Source organism: Trachurus trachurus, assembly GCF_905171665.1.
Source record: "Trachurus trachurus genome assembly, chromosome: 23".
Classification (NCBI taxonomy): Eukaryota; Metazoa; Chordata; class Actinopteri; order Carangiformes; family Carangidae; genus Trachurus; species Trachurus trachurus.
In genome coordinates, this window is record NC_139912.1 from 10,419,608 (window position 1) to 10,431,943 (window position 12,336).

At 45.0% G+C, this 12,336-nt stretch overlaps 2 protein-coding genes across 3 annotated transcripts in view; one reads left to right on the forward strand and one right to left on the reverse strand.

Annotated features, from left to right (window-relative positions):
• Positions 1–12,336, reverse strand: part of sema3aa (sema domain, immunoglobulin domain (Ig), short basic domain, secreted, (semaphorin) 3Aa) — a 68,274-nt gene that overhangs the window by 24,235 nt on the left and 31,703 nt on the right. The window lies entirely within an intron of this gene.
• Positions 1–12,336, forward strand: part of LOC311006459 (semaphorin-3aa-like) — a gene marked incomplete at its 3' end in the record, with an annotated part of 28,554 nt that overhangs the window by 15,184 nt on the left and 1,034 nt on the right. Inside the window, 13 exon segments of the mRNA XM_083999304.1 lie at positions 3,458–3,577; positions 4,444–4,534; positions 4,626–4,745; positions 6,696–6,838; positions 6,952–6,969; positions 6,971–7,022; positions 7,025–7,066; positions 7,189–7,258; positions 9,726–9,870; positions 10,020–10,239; positions 10,623–10,714; positions 10,821–10,862; positions 11,098–11,255. Coding sequence (XP_083855430.1) covers positions 3,458–3,577; positions 4,444–4,534; positions 4,626–4,745; positions 6,696–6,838; positions 6,952–6,969; positions 6,971–7,022; positions 7,025–7,066; positions 7,189–7,258; positions 9,726–9,870; positions 10,020–10,239; positions 10,623–10,714; positions 10,821–10,862; positions 11,098–11,255 — 1,313 coding nt within the window.

Genomic DNA, 12,336 nt, shown 5'->3' on the forward strand with positions numbered 1-12,336 from the left:
ACTGTACAACAGATGTTCGGTCACAGTCAAGTGTACACAATGTCTCAGTGGCACGGTGATGCATTACCTCAAAGGTTATTTGCTTCTGCGATGTACAGTTTAATGTCGGGAGTATGTTTATGTAGGTGGCCAGAGTGTGCGCATGTGTGCATATTTATGTGGGAGTGTATTGTTTGAGTTCCCGTTATCTGGCATGTTGTGTTAGCTCACATGTGCAGCGCTGCACAAGTTTGCCGAACACATACTATGCGACGGCAGCCGCGCTGTTTGTGTGCACGCCGGTGTTAGTGCGCGTTATCTTTGTGTTGCTGTTTGGTTAGGCCCTCACTGTGTAGTATCTGATCTTAATTTCATGGCTGGATGGGTCTCGAGAGCAGTGGCTGCAGGGCTTTAGGATTATCCAGAATTACATAGTCCTTTTAAATCACAGAGGTTCCACCGGGGTTCTAACTCGCCACCGGTTTTCTAAGGCTTCACACACAGACACAAAGTCGCAGCCGCACACAAAGCAAACCCCGCACCTTTGCTCCCTCACACAGTGGAAAAACGAGTGTGTGCTCTGGCAGCACGAAATCGCACAAAACACAATGATGAGGTATTTGCGTGCTGTGAAAATGTTTACCCTTGAAAATGAGGCGGTGAGAGCGGAGACGGAGTGCAGCGCGGGGAGGCCTTGATTAGGACATTACTGAAGCATTCAGCGCTCCCAAAGTGATGCATTTCTCCAAACCACAATTTACAGCCGCAGAACAAATGTAACAGCTGCCCCCCTCCAAAAATGCCTGATGGCTGTATCATTCTCCTTGGCAGGATGAGTGTGTAACATGGCCCAGGTTTTGTTGCATTTGATTCAGCGAACAAAGGGCTGAGATGCTGGAGTGCAGCCTCACAATTTCATACAACTGCCTGATGTCATTTCTGATTAATCCCACAGATTTCACAGATATTAAAGAAAAAAAAATCATAATACCAAAGTTATCATACATTTCCGATGCGTGTTCAATTAGAGGCCTCGGCATAATCTGAAAAATTCACTCAATTCGTCCAAGTATATACAAACCCACATACAAATCTGTCCACCCATTCCTCTCATGGAAAGTCATCATCAATGCCCAGTGCAGTGAGAGTCGTTAATTTGATCCAATAATGACTCATTTATCCTCTGCGGGTGTTGTGGTTTTCACATAATGACACGGTTTGTGATCGGGAAAACCATTTTTCACCTGCGGGCAAGACAGAGCCGCATGTTTGAGTGACTTGCATAACTAACGTCTGTCAGTGTTTAGGTACAACCTACCTCCCACATAGCTAATGAGTCGATGAGTTGAAGTTGAGTTGAAGACAGCCATGTAAAATCCTAAACAGAACTGACATCGAGGAGAGGGGCAGAGGGGGCTGCAGGAGCTTGTGAAATGCACGTAATAAGGGCGTGAGAATGATGTGGTGGGGGACATGCACTCCTGCTGTTAACGGTAGGAAACACAGGGGGTAAAGTCATTAAGTTACACAGGCACATGGACACATAGAGGTGACGGGCTGAGGTCAGCCACCAGACATCGTACAGGTTCAGTCCTGTGTGAATACAGCAATACCACCATGCAAACTGTGCCGGGACTGTGGGCTAATGATAACATAAACAGATGACAGGTGTTACATTCTTCAATGAGTTCAGATTTGGACAGAAAGGAAAAGTCTATTATTCATTTTCCTCATTAGAGTTAGAGGAGAATATTGACCCTAATCTTGTGTCTGCACAGTAAATATAAAGCTACAGTATACCTCCATCAGTCAGTTAACACAATCTGTCAGCTAGCTCTTCTACAGCTTGCTTACCATGTTGTATCTTATTTCTTTAACCAAACCAAACAGATCAATTTGTGGTTTTTTCAGCGTGTGGGAAAATGTAGTTACCCAACAAGGAAACCACAAACTGCCATTTTTGCACTTTGTTTTTTTGTAAGGATTAAACAACTATCTAGATAGTTAGCTCACTGGCTAAAATTGCTCTAGCCTCATGTTAAGCTTAGTGGTGATAAGCATAAGTGGTATCCATTTGCTCGTCTTTCAAGTCAACAGAATCTGTCTGCCAGACAGTTCTTATACAGCTTCCTAATTCATATGTATCTTATTTCTTTAATCTTACCGAACCAAACGGGTAATTTGTGGTTTTACAGTGTGTGGGAAAAATGTCTTTGCCCAACATGGAAACCACAAATTGGCATTTTTACACTTCTACACTGTTTTTAGTGTGGATTAAACCCTCAGCTAACTAGTTAACTCACTAAAATGGCAGCTTTACCGTCACTGTTCAGAGGGTGGTTTCCATTTTCACATCTTATTCTCAGCAAAAGAGCAAATAAGTGTATTTCCCAAAATGCCAAACTCGTCTAAGAGCAGATGACTGTGGAGGAGAAACAGTCAGTGCTGAAACAAGACTTTTACCTTTTTTTGAGTAATAGCAGGAAATTCTGTTTTTCTGGAAAAGGTTTTGATCCCAGAGGTAATTTGGTACTGCACTGTAAAATGTCATCACTCCAACCTGAAGGCTTGTATCCATTTATGTCTCATTTGAGGGACATCATCAAACTATCAAACTGAAGTGTCCATGAGGCTTAGATGCCTGAAGAGATACATGTGTTCTGGGGAGGAAGAAAGAAGGATTATTTGGCTGCCTGCATGTGACGTGATGTGATGTGCGTGCTGCGTTTTCAAATCCCGGAGCAAATGTGTAGTTATTTGTTAGGTAGATATTCAGCATGTATTTATAATTAGGCAAACCCCAGCCTAATCTCTTAAACACATGTGCCCAAATCAACTCCTCCAGGCTGCTAACAACCCTCCCACATTAACCAATCCCCTTGATTAGCGCTCTAATAAACAGTCTCACACCACAGGGACTATCAACACGAGCTGGAGAGCCAACCCAAATAACCTCGGTAATTCAAACATATGGATCATTAAATATCCGAGGTTGATTTGCCTGATTTGACTTACAGGTGGGATTTCCTTGAAGGAGACTCGGTTTTCATACGGTCATTTCCAAAACCGGCTGGAAAGTCCCGGCTTTAAACGGAATTTGAACAAAGCTTTTCTCTATTCACTGTCAATCTCTGCTTTCTATTAGTCTCCACTTTCAGCTGAATCACAACAGAGCTTTTCTCTATTACAAGTGTCCGTTTTATTTTAATAAAGGATAAAACTTAATTTAAACTTTATGATATGAAGGAGGGAATTGGCACCGTGAAGGCTGCTGCTAACATACACATTCTTTCATATGCTTTGCAAGGCTATTTAATATACTGTGACAGGTAGGTACAGTATTGCACGCACAAAATGTATTTAAATGTCTTTACCAGCTGCATGTCACTGTGTAGAATTATTCATAGGTTATAGGCATAGGTTTTTCTTCTTTTTTTTTCTTTTTTTTTTAATGGTCCTCGTCTCATTTCTTTTTCAGAAAGAGTGTTCTAACTTCATCCGGGTCCTCCAACCATACAACCAGACCCACCTGTACATCTGTGGCACAGGAGCCTTCCACCCCATCTGTTCTTATCTGGAAATGGGCAAGAGGGCAGAGGTAATATTATACATTTGGTGAATTAAGTTAGTTAAGCAAATGTTTTTGTGGGGTTTTAATCAGTTATATATATGCAAAAGGTAATTTAGATTTCAATGGCGAATTCATTAAGAAATCATGAAATGTGCCACTAGTGCTAGTGTAAACTAATGAGAGAGGAAATCTAATAGTGTTTCCCTAAAAGAATGTGTGCTCTACAACGGCACTAGCTGCACTAGATATAATCTCTCTCTCTCACACATACACACACACACACATTTTTCTGTCGAGTGTAGCAGGATTCATCCCCGTCATTGACCACCTTCTCATCAATGTTTTCCTTTGTGCGAGAAGGTGGTCACTACATGGTTGGACTTCAGTCAGCGGAAATTAAACAACAGCTCTTCCCCCCACATAAAAGTTTAATCAGTCATCTTGATAAAGGTCTACAGGTTAATCAATGCACCAGCATGGGCTGTGCAGCCAGACAATGGGAAGGGGATTGAGTGCTTGCACCATGCAGCTTTTTACTACAGAACGCCCTGCGTGTGTTCTCTGTAGTTTAACCTAATGTTGTCAGTAATTGATCCAAAGCAAAGTGAGTTAAGCCTCTTTGTTGTAACTTTTCTTTTTAATGTATTTTAAGACTGAGGGTGATTTGAGCTTTTCCTGCTCGTGCTGCTTCTTCCAGTTTGTTTATTTGTTGTTCTGTAATCAAAAACGTATTGGTCGTATCTAGCTTAAGTTGTGGTGCATCCCGGTCTAAAAGTAGCGCGCTATAATCAGAATATGTTGTAATTTGAAACACAGGCTATAAACGTACCTTTAGCCAGGCTTAATGTGGCTTTCGCTGGCCTCGTCCTGAACTCTGACCCATTCCACCACAGGACAACATCTTTCGACTGGCCTCACATTTCGAGAACGGCCGCGGGAAAAGCCCCTATGACCCCAAAATGCTCTCGGCCTCACTCCTGATCGGTGAGTTTGATCTCCGCTCGATTGGTTCCAGGAAATGTGCATTCACTTCAGAACTGGTCATTTGTACTTAACTGTACTTTCTCACTGGCAGATGGAGAACTGTACTCTGGCACATCTGCTGATTTCATGGGAAGGGACTTTGCTATTTTCCGTACCCTGGGAGATCATCATCCAATCAGAACAGAACAGCATGATTCAAGATGGCTGAATGGTAAAGGATTTTTCTCTGGAAGAATTCAATTTTCCTGTCTTTCCGACGATCTAGTTTCATGTTTCATTTGGTATTAATATATGAGTGGGTGTTGTCGCTGGACTCTACTCAAATATGTAGTCGTTAAAGTGTTTTGAATGTCCGTTTGCATCTCCAAGCTACACTGAAGTATTAGTGTTCAGACTGCACAAAGTAGATAACACACATTTCCAAACTTTACAAAAAACTTAATCATTAAACTAAAATTAGACACTTGTGGCCTCCATTCAGTTTACCTCAGCTATTCAGTGCAAGGTGGGAGTAAACCTTTGTCACTGGCCAGTTGCGGAGACAGAATGCCAGTGAGCTTTTCAACAGATTTCGAAGCATTAAATTCCCACAAGCCTCGAGTCTCCAATCATTTCCATTCATGTGCAGACATCAGATATCAGAGCCCATTCACAAAAGTCACTGGATTTGCCTGTGCTAGTAAGATTAGCGCAGCAGTGCGGGTTATTGACTGCTCAGTCTGTCTGGCTATCTTTCGGCACCACCGAGGACTTAGGGAGCCACAAAAGGTCAGTTTGAACCTTTCCCTCAAGCTGTGCCATCCCTTTTTCCCCCTCTTTCCCACAGAACTAATCCGCTCTCAGCTGTTTTCCTGTAGCGGAGTCAAATTCCTCTCGGTTCCCTTCAACCAACCCCCACCTCTCTCTCCTCCTCCCCCTGCACCATCAAAAATCACAAACATTGGTCTCTGTAGTGCTGATTACTGTGACATATTAATAAAGAGCGGTTTAAAAGGGAGGAGTCATTGTTACCGCGTTAATCCCCATCGATCTTTCACCTTGTTCAAACAAATACGCTTGGGATTGGAGCCATTCTGCAGAATCCAACTCCTTCTCCACAAAGGGGGGATTGTAATTGCATGGATTACTGGGATGGGGATATTCTGTTGAGCCTTTATCAACAAGGTTACATGGTGCTCAAATGTAACAAGAAGGAAACTTGGGAATGAATACCTAATAGCAGCTGATTCTAAAGGGATTTAGGGTTAAATGGCTTAACAAGCCAGAATCCATGCATTTTATTTACACATCTCTTCACCTCTTAATGCCCCCTCACTTTCATGGAGGTTGGATTAAACCTCCTCTGAATAAAGTGGCCTTTTGTTGGGAATTACATATAATGAATTGTGTGACCTCAGCGGTCGGTGGTACTGGCAGCCGTCCGTTCTCGCGTGTGTGAGTTCACGCACAGTTGGATTTATTAACGTGTAGGTTTAATGGAGCATATTCACAATGAAGGTATGAAGCGCGTGTGGGGTACGCATGATTCATGCCAGAGGTCTCGCACCCGCACAGCGCTTATAAATCTGCTTCCCACTTTGGCCACACACTCCCTTTTCACAGCTACTCTATATCCTAAACGGCCACGGAGGCGTAACATGGCACTGCTTGTTTCTCTCCAGCTAACCCCGGAGCTTTCAGACACAGGCTCGTTTTACGCATGACGACGCCTCAGTGACTGCGGCCACTTTTTTTTTCCTGAGTGCCCCCTTTTCTCTATGCCCCTTCCAGTTCAAGACGTATATCAGCACCTAAGGCCTCGGGCTTGAACGTTTAGCTTTGATTTCCTCTCGCGCTTAAAGTCGAGATAAATTTATTCATGTGTTACCGGTGGGACAATCAGAGCCATGTGTGTTTGCGAGGATGTGGTCTAGAGACGGGGGTTATGTGGGATTTGGACTTGGAGCACTCGCTTGGGGTAAAGTCAGATATTATAACACCAGGGTGTAAAGTGAATGGCTGTTATTACTGAGCCGTGACTGGAGAATATCATGGGGGATTGGTTTCAGAGGTGTAAAATAGGGGTGAAAGGCTTGTCAATGGGACAGAGGTTAGGTCGTAAAAGTGGCGATTGTGTTAAAAGCGCTCACAAGATCATTTGTGTTCTTCTCTTCACCTCCAGACCCCAGGTTCGTCGGCGTAAACCTGATCCCAGAGAGCGACAACCCCGAGGACGACAAGATCTTCCTGTTTTTCAAAGAGAACGCCATGGACGGAGAGCACACCGGGAAGGCTACCATCGCCAGGATTGGACAACTGTGTAAGGTAACAACACACACACACACAACAAAAATCCTTGGCTTGTATCTGCACACTTTTCTCCCACAGAGATAAATTGGTGCGAAAGCTTACACAAAGGTGTTGATGTTTTTTCGCAGAACGATATGGGAGGTCACCAGGAGTCTGGTGAACAAGTGGACCACTTTCCTCAAGGCCAGGCTAATGTGTTCAGTCCCGGCGTCAACGGCATTGATACACACTTTGATGAGCTCCGTAAGTGTGTGTTCTTTTGTTTGCGCTACAGAGAGAAAAGATGACCTCACAGACTCGGCTCCTCTTCTTCAAAACGCAGTTAAATAGCTTCACCTTCACCTGCTCCCGCTTTGTGTTTTCAGAGGACGTGTTTCTCATGAGCTCCAAGGACCGAAGAATCCCGGTTATCTACGCTGTATTCACCACATCCAGGTACAGTCCCACCCAGATCTCTTCACAATGACCTCCAAAAAATGTGTGCACAAGGGGCTCTATCCTCAAGTAGCTTGACAGACACTGTAGTAAGTATCATATTTGTTTTGTTGATTTGTTGCTAGGAGACTAGAAGGAGCTGATATATTCGACGGGCAACCGCTCCTGGACAAGTTATTTCCTCTGTATTTGAAAAACACACACGCTTCATATTTCTTTCAAGGATTCCTCCTTTCACATCTTTCGTTCCATCCCTTTATCTGTAATTTCCTCACCATTCAAAAATGACATGGCAAATGCGAGCGACCAAGCGTGCCCCGTCCAAATTCCCAGACAGACCCATAATCCACTTACAGGTGTCTTATGGTTGCTTTTTTCCTTCATATGGCTCCCCTCGTCTCCATTCAGGTCTGAGATTGCTTTTAGCTGATTCCCCCCCCGTTTCCCCCCCGCTGCTACCTGTCCCCCTTTTTTTTCCGTTTTCATTGAAACCTTGGCAGAGGCTTGTAGGGAAATCAGATTATGGAGCAGGAGGAGCGCGAGAAAACACGATATTCGCTCAGCAGGAAACGCACATCTCTCCCCTGGCCGCCGCCCCGGCACTGAATGGGGTTTTCAGAGGCCGGAGTGCTGGCGCTATTGAAAGCATGAGGAGAGGTGAAGGCGCGGGCCAAGGCAGATAAGTGAGTTGAAATGGCCCACAGATGGTGGCACTTATCGTGATGATGATGAATTTGAATTGGGAAGGGAGGGGGGGGTATTTTGTGTCCAGTAGTGTCTCTAAACCGCTTTTGAAAGGAGGACAAGCACCATCAATCACCGCTAATGATAAGGACAGGCTGAATAGAATGGCGGCGTAAGCTAACGCATACAGACGGGCGGCTTGCATCATCAGGACCGTGCAGCCTTTTTTTTTTTTTAGCTCTCTGAAATGTATTCAAAGCAAGAGGTCGGTGCACAGGGGCGGGAGTGCACCTACATACCCATATGTGTGCCCTGCCCCCGCCCCCGCACTGACACACACACACCCACACACACACACATACATGCATGCTTTAAAATTCAATTACAGGGTATTGAGGAATTAGAGTGGTTTAATGGTTTTCTAAGTGGTCGGTTTTCAGAGATGAATAGAGGCGAGATTCAGAGGGACCGACTTTTTAATATCACTGCTTAATGAGCGCACAAGAAGCTGCCACTGACAGAATCAATGTTTGATTGTGCCCCCCTATCTGTGTGGTATGTGTGTGTGGTGTGTATGCACTGTTGCACTTTAGTGGGGTTGACTGCATTTGTATGCCTCCCCTCTCAACTGTGTGTATCTGCACAAACACATGTTCACCCTTCTTCATAAACACAGATATAGGAGTGTCTCTCTCTCTCTCTTTTTTTTTTTTTTTTTTTGCCCCCGGAGTTAATTGAATTTCTCTGTAATTAACATTTTCAAATGCTAATCCATTCATTCTTCATGCTTTGGTGAGTACTGCCGGCTGTGTGTATGCCAGCACATCCCTAATTAGTCTGATACAACTTCCCATCGCCAGTCAGCAAGACAAAGGACGTCCCGAATCTTACTGAAGCATTCGGTTCCCTGCAAATGCAAGAGATTTGCTGTCCAAAGGAAAGTCTGCCATCTGTAAAAAGTGACACTTGAAAAGTCAGGGACTGAACGTTGAGATCAGTTTCGAACATCTATAATCTAAAGTGTAGAATCCCTTCAGACATGGTGAAGGGTTAACATACTTGGTTTTCCTCAGAGCGAACAGTCGGTTAACTTTGTCCTAATCTCCACATGAATATTTCAGTAACTCTTGTGGAATATATTTCTTGGATTATTTACGTGGAACACCCAGATTCTCCACTCAAATGAGTCATAGCTCAAATTGCTGTGTTTTTGGACGGCCCGGGACGGAGCATGAATTGAAATAAAATCCACATCATTTCCCTTATTTTTTTGCATGATTGATTGACCTTGCCCTGCGTTGGACCTTGTCTGGCTAGTGGGAAAGCAAAAGCAAAAAAAAAAAAAAGAAGACAAAAAACCCACCCATCTGGCTCCAGCAAGCGCTCGCAAAAATATATTGGAGGGGATTTCAAATATTCTCTGAACCAGGTCTACTGTTTTGTTGGTGCTGTGCCCAAATTCCTGTCTGTTCTCAAGAGGCTGGAAGCAATCAGACAGGACTTCCAATCTGTCATTCCTGTACTTAGGTAATGACAACCTTGCTCCCCTCTGTCTTTGTGCGATGAAGGGTCATTTTGTTGTCTTTCTTCAGTATTTCACAAGCTCCTAATCCCTGTCTTGTGACCGATCATTTGTAAATCCCCTTTGTTTGTCTCAGTCATCTCTCTTTACTTCACCGCCCCCTCCCTTCCTTCCTCCCTCTCTTCCTCTCTCTCTTCTACTTAAACTCTTTTTCTTTTTGTATCTCACCCCTTCTCCGTTTCTCTCTCTTCTCCTCCACAGTAACATCTTCAAAGGCTCAGCTGTGTGTATGTACAACATGGCCGACATCAGAAGAGTTTTCCTGGGTCCCTACGCCCACAGAGACGGACCCAACTACCAGTGGGTGCCCTTCCAAGGGAGGGTGCCGTACCCTCGCCCTGGCACTGTGAGTTTACACACACACACACACACACACGGACACACGGACACACACACACACACAGAGCAGTGGAAGTTTCCATGACACCAAATATACAGTAATAGTGCTTCACATCAGTGCTAAAACTTACCTGTCCATCTTGGTGTCTCTCTCAGTGTCCCAGTAAGACGTTCGGAGGTTTCGACTCCACCAAGGACCTTCCCGATGATGTCATCACCTTCGCCAGGGGCCACCCAGCTATGTACAACCCCGTGCACCCGATAGGCGGACGTCCCATCATGGTGAGGACAGACGTGGACTACCAGTTCTCCCAGCTGGTGGTGGACAGAGTGGAGGCTGAGGACGGACAGTACGACGTCATGTTCATCGGCACAGGTACGCAACATGTTTGTTGTTTGCTTTGTGTTTAATTTTTTTAAATTTTTTTTATTTCAGGTCTGGGCCTTAGAAAATCTTTTCTCTTCTAGAAGAACATGTCTATGCAGAAGTTCTTCCTGCTGCCACCAGTCACAGTGAATGAGGTTCTGCTGATAAGAGAGCAGTTCAGAGATATGAAGAAGAACATTTTGATAAATCACCAGAAACTCTTATTATGTTTCCTTTTTCCAAATAAACACACATACATGGCAATTTCCTTTATTAATTATTTTCTTTTCCAGTTACAAACAAAGCTTTTACTGAACAAACAAATCTGTTCGTGTGGTATAAAAATAGGCTCGTACTGTATATTCACTTCCTGTGCGTCTGTGGTCTCTCAGATATGGGAACAGTGCTGAAGGTGGTGACGATCCCCAGAGAGAGCTGGCACGACCTGGAGGAGGTGGTGCTGGAGGAGATGACCGTCTTCAGGGTACGACTGATGACAATTTATGACGCTGACGTCATCGCTACATTATGAAAAACATCATGTTGTCCATGGATGTGGTTGGTAAACAGGCTGTGTTTGCTTTGTGCAGGAGCCCACTCCCATTACTGCCATGGAGCTGTCCACCAAGCAGGTAAGAACCCGTTCGCACGCACAGCAATTCATCATCAAGCTGTTGACAAGGTTACCAAGTACGAGGGAGAGAAAAAAAACAACAATTTGTGGGCACTGATAGCCGTAAAAACAAAGATATCTAACGTTGCCGCTGAGAACCAAACCCACAATCACCATCTTTCCTCACCCTCTCGAACTAAACCACGCAGGACCTGTCAGTTTTTAAGTCCTCGCTGTTTCTTTGGCTCCCACAGCAACAGCTGTACCTTGGCTCGTCGCTGGGTGTATCGCAGATGTCTCTGCACCGGTGTGAGGTGTATGGGAAAGCTTGCGCTGAGTGCTGCCTGGCCAGAGACCCGTACTGCGCCTGGGACGGCACCGAATGCTCCAGATACTTTCCTACGGCCAAGAGGTAGGAGCCGACACGCATTAAACACTGTTCTGTTCTGTAACCTGTTTCTCTGGGTTTATCCAGAGGTTGGCCAAGCCGCTGTGCCTCTTTTTTTTTTTTTTTTTTTTTGGCAACATCCTGTCTTTGTGTTCATGCCGTCACCAGTCAGTCGCACCTGGGAGTTATCAGTACACCTGCACTCTTGCTGTTGCAACCGGCTTTAAAGACTTTTCCTTAAGGGCTTTTCGTCATGCAACCTTGTTAATCCAGCCTCAGACCTCCACTGGCCTATTAGCAAGTGCAGCCAGTCCAGAAAAAAATGTACACGAATCCACGGCACATGCCAAAACATCTAAACATGGAAGTAATCGGGAGTAGGGAATATTACACAGGCACAAAATAGAGTCATTAAGTAAACGCAGGCTAAGTATGCAGGAGGCTCCAAGAGGTTCGGTCCAACAAGCTGGGTTACAACTCCTGCCAGTAACAGTTGTTCTGAGTTACGATCCCGTCACCCTATAGCAAAGACACACACAGAGAGACACACATGAACACACACCTACACAAGCACACACACACACACACACACACACACACACACTAAATTATAGCCAACAGGAGCTGTCTGACCGCTTCACCCTGCAGCCAGGAGGTATGAACATACACACCCTCAAATTACCCTCTGCTGTATCCAGCGGGATTAGGCTGACCACCACAGCCCTCACACACACTTTTACACACACACACACACAAAGCACTACACCCCTGCATCTCATTCATCCAGAACTTCTCACACCAGCAGAAGTAGGCCAGTGGGTATACTCCAGCTTGGCAGGGTTGCAGACGAGGTGGCACACCCCGTGGTTAAGGCCCAGACCGGCTCCTCTCCGCTCTCCTCTCTCCGCTCTCCTCTACACTGCAAATATTTTCCTTCCCCAGGAAAGGGAACCAGACACCCGACCTCGCACGTGCTCAGACAACCAAAAAGACCAGAATATAGAGGGGGCATGTGTGAGAAAGAGACAGAGATCAGTGTCTAAATATGAGCAGCATAAGTGAAGGAGGGAGGACGGAGGTGGCCATATTTGGCGAGCAGAACTTC